This window comes from Exophiala xenobiotica, assembly GCF_000835505.1.
Source record: "Exophiala xenobiotica strain CBS 118157 unplaced genomic scaffold supercont1.6, whole genome shotgun sequence".
In the NCBI taxonomy this organism is placed as follows: Eukaryota; Fungi; Ascomycota; class Eurotiomycetes; order Chaetothyriales; family Herpotrichiellaceae; genus Exophiala; species Exophiala xenobiotica.
Genome location: NW_013562489.1, coordinates 768,925 through 787,071, shown reverse-complemented (window position 1 = coordinate 787,071; position 18,147 = coordinate 768,925). Strand labels below are relative to the sequence as shown.

Sequence of the window (18,147 nt, the reverse complement as noted above, 5' to 3'; positions counted from 1 at the left end):
TAGTATGAGGCGTCGCACGGAATAGCTGAACTTGAGTCCTGCAAACCCTACTGTATACACAAAAGAGTGAACGACTACCACGTGATACGCGTGGAGTTTGCTTGTTCTACCCTGCCTTGCGAATGGTAATACAGAGTACTCTCATTCAATGTGTGTGACACAATAGGATTGCCAGGGTCTCGTCTGGATAGACCAGTTAGGCTGATTCACGGTCTGTCGACGTCTGTCTCTCTCATCAACTCTCTCATCAACTCTCTCATCCCACCTGAATGTTAGAAACGGGTGCCAAATGTGTAGCGTGGACTAGCAGATTAGTCAGTGACCAAAGAGGCTTAGGCAAGAAAGGTCACGAGGAAAAATGGTGGTTGGTTGCAGTTGCCGACAGAGCAAACAAGAGGCGAAGCACGCAAAAGAGCGTGAGAGCCCACACACAACGGCTAAAGGTGGAAAAAGAGCCGTCCACAAGCGAGAAAACTCTGCTCCGCTTTTTCTGTCGAATCACCAGAAGAAAACCGGTCGTTTCTTCTTTCTGCCTGGCGTCCCAGGTGGCATCCCATCAATCACCCTTGCAATGCCTTGCCCTGTTGCTGCTCGTCATCTTCGGGTGGTTCACTTGCTCGCTCAGCCCGTGCCCGAACAGAGGGTTACGGTCAGATCACGCTGCCCAACTCTTCTTCTATTTGTCCATCCGCCCACTGCCCACTCATTCTTCCTCTCTTCTTTCACCTTTCTGTCCTCGCCCAATCGCCCATCGTTTCAACTTGTTTCCCTTGTCTACCCAATCACCTCTCTATTCTATCACCCACTCAGCACTCGCAAAAGCACATCAACAACCATACTCGTAAGAGCCTTCTCGTTCACGTGGGGGCTTTCCCGGCGCAAGTCGAGTATTGCGAACAGGGCCGACCAGTGACCAGTCTCCAAGCCTCACCCAAGCTCGCCGCCGAATCATCTCACTCGATCTTCTCGCACAACTTGATTCGACTGCAGCTTCTTCAGATCCACGTTCCTGGTAAACAAGCACAACCTATCATCGACGGCAACCATTTACAACGCCAGAACAGCAGAGCCTCGCGTGTATATCGACGTCGTGAAGCTCCAAACGGCCCAACGGGAACCTCAGCTTTTTAGGCTTGCGCGCGTCGCTGTGATCTCATCAGCTCGGATCAGCCCAAGCAGGCAAAGCGGCGTGCTCGCTCTGATCTGATCCCAGCCCTGCCCTGCCGTCTGCCAGCACTGCAGCCCACCATCCGCGGCAATTCTCCCGCTGCTCACCGCTAACAATCACACTTCACCAATTCCCACCACATCATCAAACTCCAAACTCCAGCTTTTCCCGGAGTCGCCCGACTGTAACAGCGCTTCCAACCACCACACAATATTATTTCACATCACTGTCGCATCAAATATTCTTTCCGACCTGCAGTCGACAACCTTGTTGATACTGCATTGGCGCGCGCATTGGCAGTGCATCGTCACTGTGGTCGCAGAAAATCACTTTTGCGACTTGGTGCGTTCTGTAGATCAGCTCCGACAACTTCGCTGCAGACCTCGGGCAGAAGGTGCGACAAGCCCTCAAAAGGCATCTGACGTCGTCCAAAAGAACAGAACCAGAAAGTTTGCGGTACAAGAATAGATCCCAGCCCAGCTTCATTGTGGGACACGGACTAGAGGTGAGTTGCATGACTGCCAACACATCAATGCATGCGCCTCCAATTACCACCACCTAATCATTCCCACTCAACCTCCTCCTCCAATAACTGCCTCTGCTATCACTGCTGCCCTATTGACGGCCAATACTGATTCATTCTGCGCTGTTACGTAGTTGAGCAGCCGAATCGCAGCTTACCTTCCTTTCCGCCCTCGAATCATTCCTCTCCGCCGCCACAAGTCAGTCAATCCAATCCAGCTGCGCGCGCAATAAGCTTCTGGAAAGCGAGAGGTTGCCACAAAACGTCGGTAGAACATCACGATATCGAACATCAGTCTCGAGGACGCGAGTCCCTAGCAAGAGCTGGAACAAAATCGAGCGGGAAATCTAGGGCTCAGGCATCTACATCCCGCGCCACACTCTTGCTTCGCACTGCCCGCGCGGAGCAGAAGTGACAACACATCAGCAAGCGCAGCGCTACGCAACCCCAGCTTTGCTTGCTGCAAAGGAGCCCAAAGCGAGGCGATTTCAGCCGGCTTATGACGGCTGGTAAAACAACCTGATCCAGTTTCGCCTCATTTGTCGACTCAGTCTTCGTCGATATAGTGGAGAGGTTGTCAATCTTTCGTCTTTCTCAAGCAGTCTTTGCATAATCTGCTTGTCTAGCCATCAACGTGAGTATTGGTGCTTTCCTTGGTGGTCCAGTGACCGTCAAATACTGCGCTAGCTACTAACGCAAGGGACCAGGCTCCATCCTACCGCTCTTAGACCCTCCTATCAGAGAGCCTAGGTGCCATTCTGCTGCTTTCCAAGGCACAGCAAGCCCCCAGAGCGCGTTCCAGCTATCACGTTACGCCCCGTCCGTCTGAACCGTCACGCTTAGCCTTCGGAGACCTGTGTCTCTTCCGTACGCGCGACAGTAGAGGCGACCAGCAAGTCAACTTTACGGGCCGCAACCTTCTCACACCGCGACCGTGCGTCTAGAACAGAGCGAGCGACTTCAGCTTCTTTTCAACGGGCATTCACGATGGAGTATCCTCCACAATATCAGCAGCATACTCAACATCCACACCTGCAAGGCGCATATCAGACATCGCCTCAGAGTGCTGGTCCCGGTACCCTTCAATCCCCTTCCGGTCCCCAGTCGCATATGCAACAGCACAACCCCAGTCAAGCTTCTCCTATCCTGCCGTCGCAGACCCAGAACCATTATCAACCTCAATCAACCACTGGTGCCCACCAATCTATGGGCTACACACAATATGGGATGGGCACAGGGATGAATCAGGGATATGGGATATCACCCACCCAGGCTGCTGCGATGGCAACAGCAGCGGCGTCAGGTTAGCAGACACGCAACGAGGAAGACATACGCATGCTAATATCAAGACAGGTCAAATGCCACCGCTAGCTTCTGGCGTAACGATGCCTCAAACAACCCAAATGGGTGGACAGAGACGGATGAGCCAGCATATTACAAGTCCTCATGTCCAAGTCTCCCAACCGGTCATGAACCACAACATGCCTAGGCAATCCGTGCCTCCGGTTATGGCCCCTCCTCAACAACCCGTCCAAGCACCAGCCGAAGAGATTGTCGCAGGTGGAGCTGAAGAGTCCCCTCTATACGTCAACGCCAAACAATTCCATCGTATCCTCAAGCGACGAGTTGCTCGGCAGAAACTCGAAGAGCAGCTCCGCCTTACCTCGAAAGGCCGCAAACCCTATCTCCACGAGTCGAGACACAATCATGCCATGCGGCGGCCTCGTGGACCGGGTGGCCGATTCTTGACTGCTGACGAAGTCGCCGCCCTGGAAAAGGGTGAAGTCGGCCCGAACGGCACACCAGCCACCAAGAAGACCGAGACTGCCACATCTGGTAGCAAGAGAAAAGCGGGATCTGACGACAATGACACCCCCCTCAAAAAGTCCAAGGTCGCCAGCGAGAGTGCAGAGGAAGAAGATGATGATGATGGTGAGGAAGACCTGGGCTAGTTCCCATGCCTCCCATGTCTGTAAACCTTTTCCTTTGTTCTCCTGCTTTGTCGGGCATATTGGGGTTGTCATATTAGCAAGCGTTGACTTGGTTGCGGACGGACTCACGGTCAATTCGGCATGGGAGGTCTTCTCGAATCAAAGCTTGCTGGTCTTGCCGGGATAATCTTCTCACTTTCCTTTGTTCATCGACAACGAACCTTCAGAGAGATATGGGCTCGCGCCAGGACACGTCAAACATTGTCATATCAGCCAATCGACCTCCTTTCCTATAAATGTCAACTTCCCCTCGGAAATGGCGACCACCCAACTGGACCATTGGCCTAAAATCGAAATCATCAGCACTCATCATTCACATTCTCAGCACAATACCTTTTCGACTGTCGTTCCAGATTGCAAGTGTTTTCAGCCCGAGTATTGCATTTTTTCTTTTGCTCTCGCGATAAAGTCCTCGACGGGTACCGACGCCGGAAAAAATAATGACAAGGAGACGAGCAGTGGCATCCACTCACAACGTCGAACCTCCTGGACATAACTGGATTGGTCATTCGACGGTCGACTTTCGCTCCTCCGTCAAAGATCTAGATTTGTTAATCACCTCACCGTGAAGAAAAGAGCGTATGGTAGGCAGGCCCAGCGCGGAACAGGAGGGAGTTTGATACTTGTTCAGAGCCGGTGGGCATACGGCAGACAACACTACTAGTGCACGCGCACATTTCGTTCGCACACAACATTTCATCGACTGGACATTCTTTGCATCCGTCCTACATCTCCATCAGCGTCTCCTCTACGATCGTTTCACGGCTGACGAATTTCCTTATGTTGTCGATTTCAACTGTGTTTGAGTCTGGTTGAACAAATTGCTGCATTGAGACGAAGGGGTTTGGGAATCCGTGCAGAACACCAAAGGCAAGATACCCCCTGGCTTGGTTAGGTAGCTTAACAAACGGGGCCCCTGCCAGGTGCAGTTGGGTTTCATGACTATCCATTCTCATTTCGAAATTGACCTTTCTCTTTTCGGTTATGAGTGATGACAATGGTCTCATGGGGAAAGCTGAGGCTAGGACCCAAGGCATCGGACAAGGTCAGGATGAGGAATGGGTGGACTGGTCGGAAGCACGGGAGCAAGGATTAGAAGCGCCGCGGAGATGGCAGAGGCGGGACTTTACACCTTCCACCCACGACGCTCGGAGAATCATCGTCTTCCCGGGAGGGAGTGGAAATGGAGCGGTCGAAGGAGGAGAGTTCTCTGGCGTAGGGTGCTTCAGAAGGAATCTTTGTACAGATTGGGCTCAAGATGGCTGTGTACTGTTGACTTTTTATCTTCTGACTATGCCTTTGAAATCAAGTCTTGTAATACGGCATACTCTGCAACTCTGAGTACTATGCTTGTACTTAACCTCGATATACTATTCGCACGGCACACTGCAGCCGGCGAGGGGTATGCGACGAGGACGAGGCTGAGCTCATTCAGTGCCAAGACTGGACTTGATAGGACGGATGATGACTTCTTTCTGTTTCACATCATCCATCCATCGACGATGTTGTAACGGACTTCAACTCCTCTGATCTTGCTATGTACAAGCACACTGCTGTACTAGTGTTTCTGATCAAAGCCGCTTCTTGTTCATGAGTTCCGCTCCAATGGGTAGATGCAATTTCTTGCTTAAGTCGCACTGCCCATTCAACAGGTCGGGAAATTCACCCGCGGTTCGCATCTCCGGCCAGACAACAACAGAAAGAAACCCAAAACAGCCAAGTCCCCGTCATGGATTCAAATTTGATGACAAGCTTCATGTTTGCCCTCATCCTCCATCCCCTCTTCAGCATTGTCTAGCTTGATCAGGTAGCCCCCGGGCGACCTACGTGATTGTCCGGAGACATGATCCTGCTCGAGTGCTACTGATTGTGGAGAAGCCACTGGCCATATCTGCATATGGTGAAGAGAGTAGGTGCCACCTAGTAATGCTCAATACTTCCCACGCTTGACGTTTCGACTGTGCGGAGTCACGTTGCTGGACGGAAGGCACACATGAACATGACATCACCGTCTTCTTCTTTCGCAGGTGCGGTTGAACGAACTAGCCTACCAGGAAATGGTGATTGCACATACATATCTGGCCCGTATTCTCCTCTCCCACTCAGATCCTGCTTGTCTGTCATCTGTACCTGAGCGAGATCCAAATCGGTGGAAGTGCCCCGTCTATTCTTGCTGGTTTCTTTTTGCTGTTCCATCAAAAAGCTCTTGTCTAGGTTGAAGAAGTGGTATTCATCACCAGCAAAATGGCACATCCAATCCAGGCAGTCCAGGAAATGGCCGGCGCTGTCGGTGCCGACCCGCGTCCCATGCAGCGGGCTAGTGTGTTCCAAGGGCTCAACGAGGGTCCAGCCGTCACGGCCGCGAAGATCACGGGAGTTTCCTCTCAAGGAGGACGCGTCGACGACGCGCCGTATCATACAAACAACGATGGCATCCCATGGCCAGACCCAGCCCACAGCAGGACTGTCGGCGGTATTCCAGTGGCCAGCGATGTCTTCTTGTTTCAGAAGCAGCAGGCATTCAATCGGCATAAACTGCTGGAGAGAATGGTACATCCTTGTAGGTACACGTCTAAGGTCAACGCAGATATGGGATGGAATCAATGACGGAGCTGGACTGGGCTGACAAGAAGACCAACAGGCGGGAGTGGTGCCTTCGGATACTTCGAAACGACCAAGGATGTGTCGAATCTGACCAAGGTGAGTTGCCCCAAGAGTAACAGGGAGCGGCAACTAATGAGAAGGTTAGGCACATTTCCTTCGCGGCTCTGGTGTCAAGACACCCATCTTCATCCGTTACTCGACAGTGACTCTCGGTCGTGAGTTCCCCGATCTGGCGAGAAACCCGCGCGGATTTGCGGTCAAGTTCTACACTGGCGAGGGCAACTGTGACATCGTTGGGCTGAACTTCGTAAGTCACTCGTCAACTCATTTTCAGCCTGATCTGCCTTTCCAAGGGTTATCTTGCTGACTCGGTCAATATAGCCCATCTTCTTCTGCCGTGACCCGATTCAAGGTCCGGATGCGATCCGAAGTCAGGGACGCCGACCAGATAATTTCCTCCTTGATTACAACGCCACATTCGACCTTTTGGCCCATACACCTGAGGGGTAAGTCCGATCAACCATATCTAAGGGCTAAGGTTCGTGGCTGACAGGAATCTCGCAGAAATCATGCTGGCATGATGTTCTTCAGCGACCACGGTACGCCCCAGGGCTGGCGGTTCAACCACGGCTACGGTTGCCATACGTTCAAATGGTACGTTCAGAACCCCACTACGTGGAGACGAGAACGAGGACGAGAACGAGGAACAAGGATAGGAACGGGATGTTAATGATCTGGCACCTTTAGGGTCAACAAAGAAGGAAAATTCGTGTACATCAAGTACCACTTCCTCGCGGACGGGGGCCAGAAGCAGTTCACACGTCAAGAGGCCGTCGAGATGTCCGGTATCAACCCGGATTACTCGAAGGAAGATCTCTGGCATGCAATCGAGCGCGGCGAGCCGATCTCATACACGGCCTGCGTGCAGGTGATGCAACCTGAAGATGCGGACCCGGAGAAATTGGGCTTCGATCCATTTGATATCACGAAGGTCTGGCCCAAGGATCAGTTCCCGGTACGTCTCTAGCTCATTTTCTCCTCCTTTCGGATGCATATGGCTCTGCAGTGGACTGTCGTGTCACTGAACTGAGGCTCTACAACGGTCCGGTCGTAGTCCTCATTGTCATTGAACCTGTGCTGACGTTGTTGCTTGTGGTGATGTAGCTCCAAGAGTTCGGCAAACTCCACGTTAACAAGAATCCCGAGAATTATCACAGAGATGTCGATCAGGCTGCCTTCTCGCCTGGTGCCATGGTTCCAGGTATTGAGGACAGCCCGGATCCGCTTTTGCAGTTCCGCATGTTCTTCTATCGAGATGCGCAGTTTCATCGTATCGGCACGAACTACCACCAGATCCCAGGTAAGCATCTCACTTCTCACCTCTCACATCCCCCTCGCCCCCCCCGCCCCTTCATATCGAGGTGTGTCCTTGAGGAGTCCACCTGGGTGGCAGCGGCGCTTTTACTCCACTGTCAAGAAGTGCCTCTGTTGAGGAGTCAATCTGACAATTACTCCACTGCCTCTGTGAGGAGTCCATCTACACATTTGCGTCGCCGCCACCGGGTGCCTCCCAGCCAGTTACTGTCATTAGCCTTGCACTATCGCATACCTGGTCTTTGCACATGTCAACCATGTTGCTAACCCATGCTCGGTAGTAAACTGCCCATTCATGTCCGGCTCCATGTCGTCCCTGATGTTCGACGGTCAAATGCGCATCGACGCCAACCACGGCGGCAACCCGGACTATGCGCCAAACAGCCACGAATCCATGTCCCGCTTCCGGCCCGACACCGCAGGTGCCCCATACAAGGTGGCGGACAACATTGTCTCGCGCAAGTCGCACTTCTGGCACGAAGGCAAACTCAGCGACTACGACCAGCCGCGCAAACTGTACGAGCAGGTCATGACCGATACGCAGCGCGAGCATCTGCACAGCAACACGGCCGTCATGCTGGGCCACGTCACCGACACCAAGATCCAGGTGCTATACCTGGCCCAGCAGTACAATATCAGTCCGACGTACGCGAAGGCGATATACGACCTTTTGCCCGAGAAGAAGTTTGAGTTCGGCGAGGTGGAGAGTAACGCCAAAGGCGCCGAGAAGAGGACCAAGACGCCCATGTTCATGCCCAGCGCTGGCGAGAGGCTGATGGGCATGCCGGCTCCCGGGGTCTACAATATGTGAAAATCAAGAGGTTCTCGGTTGTCATGAGTAAGGAGGTAGGAGGTAGGCGGGTATGCTCGGAGTTTCCTACCCGCAACATCGCCATGGAACAGGGCTGAATGAGTATTCACAAGGACATATGCTGAGGGTAACGGCCCATTACTGACTTAGTATTATCAGTATCAGTATCAGTATCAGGGCAGGGCCGAAGGCTGCTTAATTACGGGCCCGGCTATGCTTCATGGATGACAATCCAAAATACGCAACAGACGAATAGGTCTTATTCCCGTGCGTAATGCTGGTACTCGTGATGACTTAGGTAGAAACGAGAACTTAGCATGGCTACCATTCTTTCCTCAACACTATTATGGACTCGCCTTCTGGATTTGCAATGTTTCGTCTTTTGTATTCTAGCGCTGAGCTGTTATGTCTGTCTACCGTTCTGATGTGGCCAAAAATGCTACGCTATGCTATGCTTTGATATGCAGTGAAATCGGGACATGATGAACATCCCTCAGCTCTCGATGGGTCGCTCAGCACAACGCCTGGCCATGTAGACCGCTAAGACTGTCCAACCTTCCTGGTCATGCAGTAGAGCGGCACCCAGCGGTGCAAAGGGCCGATCATCCACTTGTCCTGTCGTGAGAGGGCACGGCGACTTCTCGGATGCAGTGGACAAATCTAACCATGATGCGAAGCCGTGCGGGATCGAGAGCCGTCAGTCAAGGTGAACTCCTTGCTGGGGCGTGGGTAATGAGCATGTCTCGAACAGGGGGCTGGTGTATGTGGCGGAGGGGGTAGATGCGAAAGATGTCTCAAAAGCAACGATATTCTTTTGATGGTGAGATCGCATTGAGACTTGTCCAGTCATGGACAAAGCCTAAGAGTCAAGCTTGACCGTCGTCCACGATCAGTCGAAGCAAATACCCTGAAGGTGGTAAAGTGTCTGCCCAAGAGGTTGGCTAGAAAGTCCAGTTTTCATGCACAGATTTGATGGCCCATTCGAACTTCTCGCGCAACGTCTTAGAGAAGAATTTTTCGATGGGAACGTCGAATTTCTTGCTGAAGACGACAGTCAAACGTGGGTCAATGTAGTTCTGCAAATAAGGGTTAGCAACCTGGTCTGTGGCACATCAAAGTCAAGTCCTAAACTCACGATCTTGGAAGTTCCCAGTGCCACCTCTTTATTGTTCTCCCGGTCCTCTGCCTGGATTTCCATGTTGGCAATTCTCTGGTCCAACTTCTTGATATTCTCCTCCAGTTTTTCTAACGAAGGCGACTTGCCTTCGGCCTCGACCTTCTTTGTCTTGTTCTCCTTCTTGTATTTCTTCTCTAGGTCTTTGGCGGCTTGAAGTCGTTCTTCCAGCTCGGAATGTTTCATCGGCTTCTGACCTTCTTCCTTAAGCTTTTCATTCTCCTTCTCGAATTTCTTGGTGATTTTGGTCTTTTGTTCTTCGACCAGGTAAGCTTGGTGTTCCATAATCCACGCCTCATCCAAGTCATCAGGCAGCTCGAAATATTCGGCACCCTTCTTCTTCTTGAGTTTTGGATCGAGGTCGAGCATCATCTGCTTAATACGCCATTGCTGATACTTGACCCCTTTTAATCTGTCTCCAAGCTTCTCCATCTGTCCGGCGTGGGACGCCGCGACGGTTCTCTTGTGGTTGCAAAGGATGGCCACTTTTCGATTGGCATCGTTGTAATCTTTGATCTTCTCCGGAATTGTGCCTTCGGATTTCATTTCAGTTAATAGTTTTGACATGGTGAAAGAGGCATTGTAGGTACGGAAGACTTTGGCAGTCAAACCAGGCATGTAGCTCTTGAGATGGTTATTGAGCTGAGTGGTGGTCAAGCGATCAAAAATATCGTCACTTTCCTTCTTCGGTGCCTTCTTGAAGATCTTGAGGTTTTTGAAAACTTGTGGGTCGACTTCGAATTCCTCGTGAAATCGGATACTGTCTTTACCCAGGAAGTCAAAAATGACGGTGCAAGGGGCTCGCAGTGTGATATGCTCGTACTTCAGAGAGCAGCAGCCAACGGTCTCAGCCTCATCTTCACCCTTCTCATTGCCAGCACGAAGAGCAAACTGGTCAATGAGGTACATGGCGGTAGCTTTCTGTCGATCAGCCATGAGTTCCGATTTCAAGTCCTTCCTGTAATCCTTTCGGATCCGGTCGATGTGCTTCTTCAGCTCTCTAGCTTTTTCGAACTTCTTGTAATCGCTTTGCCCTTTGACATCGGAGCTGGCAGCGAGCATAACGTATTTGTAATTACCATTGATGTTCTCTTGCCACATGGCAAGCCAAGTACCCTCTCTGTCGTGCTTGACTGCTTTCCATTTATGACCTTCAGGTGGTACAGGCACTGTTGCTTCTTTGCCGATGTTGATCGTGATCTGTTCAGGCATGACTCTCGTCTTCACTTTTCCTGTCTTCGGGTGCTCACCGCGACCACGGAACAAGCCGGGAGGCTCAACTCTGAAGTTGCCGACTTTCTGTTTTTTGCCATCCCAAATGCAGTACATATAAGGAGCTTCAGCAGCGTCTTTCGCAGCTTTGATAGCCTTCTTTTCTGCAGCTGGCAATGCCTTCTTTGCCTCTCTTTGTGCATCGTAATGCTCAAAAATTGCTCTGAAATCTAGTTTGGCAAACTCTTTGATGTCAACTTTGTTGCCATCCTTGTCTGTAGCGCCACCGGTTTTCTTCAAATACTCAGTGAAGTCCGTGAAGAAATTCTTCTGGAAAGTCGGATTTTCCACGTTGTGTGTAGAGTTGAGCATTGAACCGAAAAATGTGGCAACTTCTTCGGCTTCTGGATGCAGATTGACAGGGATGCCGTCGTACTTCAGCTTGACGTTTTTAGGAAGCGGCTCGTAAGGAGGCGGGAAAACGACGCCATTGTGCTCAAGGGTCTCCCACTTGTTGGTCCCATCACCTTTGGTTGGGTCTTCCCACCACTTAACATCTTCGTCGTCGTCTTCCTCATCCTCGGGGTCGACTGTTTCTTCCTTTTTGACCGCTTTCGCCTTCGAAGTCGGCTTTTTCGCAGGTGTGGATGACTCGGACTTGGTCTTCTTTGTTGTGACGGCTGAAGCCCGCTTAGCGAGAGGTTTGTCATCGTCTGAGGATTCCTCCTTTTTCACCTTTTTAGCTGGTGTAGCTTTCTTTGTAGGTTTATCAGCTTCTTTCTTCACTTCTTTGCTGCGGATCTGTTTGGCTTCTTTCTCCGCGGCCTTTTCTATTTTTTGTTTCTCTTTGGCCAGTTTCTTCCCTAGCGGGACGTCCGAGTCGGAGGATTCGCCAATCTGAGCAGCACTGGCACGAGGCGGTTTCTGCACACTTTTGCCGTTCGCTTTTGCCTTTGCCAGGAGAGGGGTGTCGTCCGAGTCGGATTCTACAGCTGTAGTTGTCCTTCTCTTCTTGATCTGCTTACAAGTCAGCCCACTTCGTGATCATGGGTAGCCGGGGAAAATGTCCATACCAAGGGCTGATCGTCGTCACTACTTTCTGCCTCGGCATAAGATGGGCGTGTGTTGCTCTCTCGTGCCTTGCGCTTAGCAAGCGCACCATTGGTGAGATTCCCATTGGTACCCGTCATCGGTGTGTCCTCCACTTTCACGTCGCCGTTTGCCATGGAGATCCCAGGCAAAATGTCGCCGTTAGTAGGATTTTGTCGATCCAATGCAGCATCGACCTTGGAGGGTATCTTTACGGAAGACAACGGTGAAGTGACTGCAATGAGATAAGTCAGTAAAAGAAGAGGGAATCCGTTTGTGTCGCAAACAGGAAGTTGAATGAGTGACCGAAGTATCAATGGCGCGTGACTGCTTACCTCCGTTGGGTTTCCTTGAGCCTGCGAGGGGCATATCATCGTCCGACGAGTCCATCGTGCGCGTAAATGAGGCAAGCCCGTGTAGTTGTCGAGCAAAACTAGGCCGAGAGAAACGATTGGCCGGCAGTCGAGGTGGTGAAGGAGATGCCCTCAAGGCTAAGGACCGGATTGACCTCCAAAACGCGCCTCGGACGGCAATGGTGGTGGTTAGAAGGGCGTGAAGGACAAGTTCCAAGGTTGGTGAGGAGGGTGGAAGGCTCTACAAAGGCGTTGATGAACTGCGGGTGGACCGGGAAGTCAATTGAAGAGAAAGAAGGGTGAAGAAAGATGGGCAGGCCGAGAAGAGGTAGAAGAAGCCAGTCGTCTCAAGAGAGTCTTCAGCGGCGAACGGCCCACCTGCATGCACGACCCATAACAGAGCGAAAAATGAGGGTTTCGCCAGATCGGTCTTAGAACAAATAGCTGTAAAGCGGCCTTTCTTTTCCAGACATTCTTGGTTAGCGTGTCCACGTGATCATTGCCTGCGGAACACAGCTCATCGGAACCTCATTTCCAAGGGGAGCTTCAATTGACCAGTGACTCTCCCCTCCCTCAGCTACGACTTCCTCAACACCGCTCAACTACGGCCTCTCGGTCAGTCTATCTATTCGAGATGCTGTCACGAGCTGTGAGACCAGCTCTCGGCGCTGGCAATGCCGCACTCGCCAGGTGAGCTTCCGTCAGTCCCGTGTGACTTTTCCAATAGCCGGACGACGATTTCCTTGGACGTACAGAATGCTAATTTGGCTGTAGAACGGTCGTGCCTCAAGCTGCGGGCTATGCCACTCTGCGAGAAATTGAGGGTACGAAATTGCGATGTGAACAATAGCCCTTAATATTGACCCTGCTCTAGGCCGCCTCAAGTCCATCCGCAACATCGAAAAGATCACAAAGACCATGAAAATTGTTGCTTCAACAAAGCTCACTCGGGCTCAGAAAGCCATGCGCGATTCCAGATCCTACGGTCAGACGTCCAACAAAGTTTTCGAAGAAGCCGAGACAAAGCCATTGGAAGAGAAGAAGACGCTTTTGGTTGTTGCAAGCTCCGACAAAGGCCTTTGTGGTGGTATCCATTCCGGTCTGACACGTACAGCCCGCCGAATGCTTGAAGCGGATTCAAACCTGGACATTGCCATCATCGGTGAAAAGAGCAAGGCTCAGCTTAGTCGTTCCAACGCCAGGAATGTGGTCTTGAGTTTCGCGGGCGTCGGAAGGGACGTCCCAAGCTTTGCTGACGCTCAGGCTATTGCGGACCAACTTTGCCTGCTTCCCGAGGAATACGCAAGCATTAAAATCCTCTACAACAAGTTCATCAACGCAACGTCCTACGAACCAGTCACCATCGAGGCATACTCTGAGGAGGCTATCACTCAGTCACCAAACTTCGCAGCTTTCGAGATTGACGACGAAGTCCTTGCTAACCTTCGCGAGTACACTCTTGCCAACTCTCTGTACTGGGCTCTTGCTGAGGGACATGCTTGTGAGCAATCTGCCAGACAGAATGCCATGGATGTGAGTTATTCTCAAGCCCACACTATATGCGGCCCACTGACCCAACTTAGAACGCTTCCAAGAACGCTGGCGACATGATCGGCAAGTACACCATCTTGTACAACAGAACCCGACAAGCTGTCATTACAGGAGAATTGGTTGAGATCATTACAGGTGCTGTTGCATCGGAGGATATGTAGGTGTTGTTTTAGATGTACATAAAAGCCGCGAACCAGTTTCGTTGATCAGCTAAGGCTCAGAGGCCGCTCAAATCAAGTTTTCGTTGTCTGACGATCGGCTTCATCTGTTTGCTACCCTGCTGCTTACTGTGTATAGTGGGATCTGGGACTCAGAGAAGTCATGGTTCCTCGGATTTCGCCGCGGTTGCATGTTACGCTCATGTCATCGCATTTCACAGCCTCTTACCTCACAGCATCATTGGCGTCCACCCTTAGTCTACCTAGGACGCCCTTCCCCTAAGCTGTCGCAGGCTTGGCTTTTCGAGGAAGCCGTCCCAGTATTGTCGCCTGCTTGCACGATCTTTCCGGCTCGACTGAGAGATTTGTAAACGAAAAGCGTCAATGCCGGCCGGTTCCCGTGCGATCGATCCTACGCTCGACAGCCACAAACACTCCCGTACCAGCCACCTCGTACACATTTTCTTCTTCTATTCCATCCTCAGCGGATACGTCGATGCAGCTGCTTTAGTCGTTTGTTGGCCCGCCTAGTTGTCGCTCTAGTCAAACGTGATCTTGGAGGATATTTTGTAGCAAGCTACAAGGTCATCTAAATCATTTTTATACTTGGTGCGTTGGAAAGATGACTTGACCACGAGGAAAGCTTACGATTTGCATACCATCGCGTGGGATACGAAGCGTATTCAAGGGCAGTCAATGGAATTCTGGCCAAAGCTCAATGGCATCACATTGCCTCTTCTTCGAGGATGCAATTGCAACCATCTTCTATCTGAACTGTGTTGAACCTGCAGCAGGCATGGCACCTCAACATGCGCCTCCACGCTCGGTGCACCATATTCACTATACAACACGCCTGCGATCTTCGCCCAAGTCGCTGCCGCCTATGCCTGCTTGACTGCATGGCAGAAAGGTAGTTCTCCGTATGGACACGACTGCCCTGCTCGGTAGGGTACCTTCACGACCGATTTGTGAAGATGTCCCCTGTGAATACTGCACTTACCACCAGCACCACTTTGAGGTTTATGTACACGACTATGCCAGCGTTGCACTGCCAACATGTACATATTCACCGATGTGAACTACGCGTCAAGGCAGCTGTTTTCATCTGTATATCTTCTTTCCCTATCCTCCCTGATTCCTTTCTCCCACATGTTTCCTGCTCAATCCGCAAAGTGCCCCTAATATCAACCGTAGATCTTGCCCACGATTCATAACCACTCAAGTAAGCTTCCAAACTTGATACTGTTCTGTTATCCACGTTGATCAACCACAGTAGCTCCAGAATTGTTCAAACTCACGCGACCAACATGGACAAACCAGACCTCATCCCCTACATCGAGGGCCTCCGTACTCACACCGAACAACTTGTGACAACCCTTCCGGGCAAACTCAAGAAGATGCCGACCATGCCTCTAAAGGAGACTGTTGCTAGGAACATCTTCGAGGACAACATGCAGAAACTGCTTCAGTATCTCAAACAAGTCGAGAAAGCTTGCGAGCGTGCGAAAAATCAACAAGCGCGCATGCAAATCCAGGACTGGCGCGCCAAGTTGAAATCAATGATTGACCTTGCCTACAAGCGTCCAGATATGTTTGTGCGAGATCATGCTCATCATATTGGTTCGAGCCCTGTGCGTGTCTACGCTGTTGGTGAAGACGCCGGCGGTCAATTCCAAGCAATGACCACATCTCATGGTCTCACCACATCGGTCAATGGAAATAACTTGCTTGCATTGCCAGACAACGCTGCTGGTGATGAAGCGCCTGAGGGCCGTCATGAATTGCTCAACAATCAAGTGACTGCCCCGAGTCCTACTGGAGCAAGCGATGCAACAGGTACCAACAAAGCTCCCGGCTTTCTCGATCAGGTGCAACCCATGGTCTCGATCGGGTCCCCTGAAAGTGGCGAAATCACCTTTGCGCCATCACAAGGAAGCCTGTCAAATCTGTTCACCTTCGGTTCGAACCCAAAAACATCAAAAGACGATGGCTCTAGCGAAACCTGCTCCACCCCGACCAATCCTCAAGAGGCCACTTCATTGATCAAGGAGGATGTGGTCAAAACACAAGCAGGAGAAGTCTCAGCGGTTGCAGGACACATTGCTGAATACCTTAGCGAACAAGAGAAGATTGAACCTGAGACATCAGAACAAGTCGCAGTTAAGCCTGCTACTCTCGAGCAAGATCATTTGCAACAGACCGGGGTCCAAGAATGTGGATATGGACCAGCTGAGAGCGCCACCGAGAATGAGTACACCCTAGGCCATGTCTTCGTCTGGTCACCGGACCATGCTCCACCCAACGGCGACGAAGGAGATGTTGCAGCTGAACAACCGGTCGAGATTGACGAGCAAGTGCCTACTGACATGACGGTCGATCCCTCTGCTTCGTCTGGCCTCCAATCTTCAACTGAGCCTGCAGCTCCTTCTGCGTTCACTAGCGCAACCGAGGAATACACTCTCGGTCATGTGTTCGTGTTCTCTCCTGATCAAGCGCCAGCTAACGGCGACGAGGAGGTTGTTCAAGCAGAAGTAGCACCCAAGACCGAAACCGAAGCCTCCGTGGAGCATGATGTTGTGTCTGCATCGGACATCAAACTGGAAAACCTCAAAGTGCGTGAAGTTGAGCCATCTGTCCATTCTGTAATCGTTGCCACGACTGAGACCCTGGGCGCTTCTCCATTCACCAAACACGACTCTGACTATACCCTCGGTCATGTCTTTGTTTTCTCTCCAGACCATGCGCCACCGAACGGCGATGAAGAAGTTGTTGCTGTCGATTCGTTATTTGATACCGAAACTGAAGCCCATATCGAGCTTGAAATGGGAGCACTGGTTGACGTCCCCTTCGAATCACCCACTGATTGCGCAACCGAAGCGTTTATCGATACTACGGACGAAACAACAACCAAACCTCCACATGTTCCACTGCCGATCAGCACTGAGCCAGATCATTCCCTGGGTCTTGCGTTCGTTATCTCTCCTGACCAACCACGACTGCATGGGGAGGATGTTGAGATCGAAGCCGCTGTTCCTCATGGCAACGCATGTTGCAACGATGAGCAACACCAGGTGGACGACGCATCCGATATGGACAGTCTTTTCGACCCCGGAGATGCTTCTGACTACCTTGCTGCAGCTCTTGCCGAGAACTGGCTGCTGAGCGAGGACGAGGACCTCGCTGAAGAGACCCCAATTGTCAAGCACAATGCAGTCTCCGATGCTGGTGATGCTATTGGGCAAGGTGCTGTCTCCGATACCGAAGATAGCTTAATCATCATTACGAAAGAGGAGCCATGCAACCCAGTCGAAGAAGTCTTGATTGCTGGCGATATTACTGCAAAAGAAACCCAAGCCCGCACTGCCAGCGGTGCAGAGGAGAACACTTTGGGCCATGTCTTTGTTTGGTCAGCTCTTCAGGCTCCACCTGACCGAGACACTGTTTCCACATCGTTCCCGGTGCCGGTTGAGAACACCATCGAAGACGAGTCGACTCTGCTAGACGACCAAACTCCAAAAGGCGACACATTCAAAGAAGTAGTCACTGAAGAGGTTGTCATTTCTGGTACAGGAATCGCTAATGACGAAGTCAATACGGTGACAGTTGAGGTGGAGACCGAATCTCTTGTGAATTCACCGCCTGTCGCGAAGGCCTTCGAAATGATCGGCGAAGAAGTTGTGGAGGAGATCCTTGACGAGTCATTCAAGGAACTTGTTGAGAAGTCTGTTGAAAAGTCCCGCGAGAAGGACTTCGAAATCGCAGTCGAAAATTCGGAGCACATCATCGAGTTTCCCAAGGAACGAGTCCAGACTAGTCCTACCTTCGTTCCAGTCGGTCGCTGTCTCACGAGAGTCCTCGCTGGCATCACCACCGCCTCCGTCGTTGTTGGCCTGAAATCTCCAGTCATTGCGGCGCTCATAATGTATGCTGGGATTGCGTACGCCAAATACCGTCTGAACCGTTAGACACCATCACCCTTACGATCCCCATCACCACATTCTGAATGTTCCAGATGAAGTTCTTTTGCAAGTGCTTTCCTGCGGCGAACGATGAACGGCGAATGACTATTACGATTTTACCTGGCTCTATTACACCAGCATGAGAGCTGGGATTTGCTTTTTTGCGCGGTACTGGCGTCT

General features: G+C 51.4%; 5 protein-coding genes across 5 annotated transcripts; 4 read left to right on the top strand and 1 right to left on the bottom strand.

Annotated features, from left to right (window-relative positions):
- The first annotated feature begins 604 nt into the window (after positions 1–604).
- Positions 605–5,056, top strand: PV05_09594 (uncharacterized protein). Its single transcript, XM_013455937.1, has 4 exons — positions 605–1,673; positions 1,826–2,325; positions 2,399–2,994; positions 3,045–5,056. The coding sequence occupies exons 3-4, from the start codon at positions 2,679–2,681 to the stop codon at positions 3,641–3,643; spliced, it is 915 nt and encodes a 304-aa protein (XP_013311391.1). The 5' UTR covers positions 605–1,673; positions 1,826–2,325; positions 2,399–2,678; the 3' UTR covers positions 3,644–5,056.
- An 870-nt stretch (positions 5,057–5,926) lies between these two features.
- Positions 5,927–8,653, top strand: PV05_09593 (uncharacterized protein; the record flags this gene model as incomplete). Its single annotated transcript, XM_013455936.1, has 8 exons — positions 5,927–6,242; positions 6,324–6,382; positions 6,432–6,593; positions 6,668–6,792; positions 6,851–6,940; positions 7,034–7,301; positions 7,451–7,646; positions 7,942–8,653. 8 exons carry the CDS (start codon positions 5,927–5,929, stop codon positions 8,469–8,471), a joined length of 1,746 nt encoding a protein of 581 aa, XP_013311390.1. The 3' UTR covers positions 8,472–8,653.
- A 144-nt stretch (positions 8,654–8,797) lies between these two features.
- Positions 8,798–12,655, bottom strand: PV05_09592 (uncharacterized protein). Its single transcript, XM_013455935.1, has 4 exons — positions 12,282–12,655; positions 11,931–12,181; positions 9,607–11,874; positions 8,798–9,547 (listed from the first exon to the last, which is right to left on the bottom strand). The coding sequence occupies exons 1-4, from the start codon at positions 12,334–12,336 to the stop codon at positions 9,413–9,415; spliced, it is 2,709 nt and encodes a 902-aa protein (XP_013311389.1). The 5' UTR covers positions 12,337–12,655; the 3' UTR covers positions 8,798–9,412.
- Positions 12,656–12,856: 201 nt separating this feature from the next.
- On the top strand, positions 12,857–14,102 carry PV05_09591 (ATP synthase F1, gamma subunit). The gene is made up of 4 exons (XM_013455934.1): positions 12,857–12,989; positions 13,074–13,123; positions 13,174–13,832; positions 13,883–14,102. The coding sequence occupies exons 1-4, from the start codon at positions 12,934–12,936 to the stop codon at positions 14,009–14,011; spliced, it is 894 nt and encodes a 297-aa protein (XP_013311388.1). The 5' UTR covers positions 12,857–12,933; the 3' UTR covers positions 14,012–14,102.
- Positions 14,103–15,315: 1,213 nt separating this feature from the next.
- Positions 15,316–17,973, top strand: PV05_09590 (uncharacterized protein; the record flags this gene model as incomplete). The annotated part of the gene is made up of 1 exon (XM_013455933.1): positions 15,316–17,973. One exon carries the CDS (start codon positions 15,316–15,318, stop codon positions 17,971–17,973), a length of 2,658 nt encoding a protein of 885 aa, XP_013311387.1.
- Positions 17,974–18,147: the final 174 nt, after the last annotated feature.

Excerpts from the sequence above, each read along its gene's own strand:
- PV05_09594 (XM_013455937.1), top strand. The coding sequence starts at position 2,679 with ATGGAGTATCCTCCACAATATCAGCAGCATACTCAACATCCACACCTG. Across the intron at positions 2,995-3,044 it reads GGCAACAGCAGCGGCGTCAG|GTCAAATGCCACCGCTAGCT; the intron begins GTTAGCAGACAC and ends ATATCAAGACAG.
- PV05_09592 (XM_013455935.1), bottom strand. The coding sequence starts at position 12,336 with ATGGACTCGTCGGACGATGATATGCCCCTCGCAGGCTCAAGGAAACCC. Across the intron at positions 12,182-12,281 it reads CTCAAGGAAACCCAACGGAG|TCACTTCACCGTTGTCTTCC; the intron begins GTAAGCAGTCAC and ends ATCTCATTGCAG. Across the intron at positions 9,548-9,606 it reads CACTGGGAACTTCCAAGATC|AACTACATTGACCCACGTTT; the intron begins GTGAGTTTAGGA and ends CCTTATTTGCAG.
- PV05_09591 (XM_013455934.1), top strand. The coding sequence starts at position 12,934 with ATGCTGTCACGAGCTGTGAGACCAGCTCTCGGCGCTGGCAATGCCGCA. Across the intron at positions 12,990-13,073 it reads GGCAATGCCGCACTCGCCAG|AACGGTCGTGCCTCAAGCTG; the intron begins GTGAGCTTCCGT and ends ATTTGGCTGTAG. Across the intron at positions 13,833-13,882 it reads CCAGACAGAATGCCATGGAT|AACGCTTCCAAGAACGCTGG; the intron begins GTGAGTTATTCT and ends GACCCAACTTAG.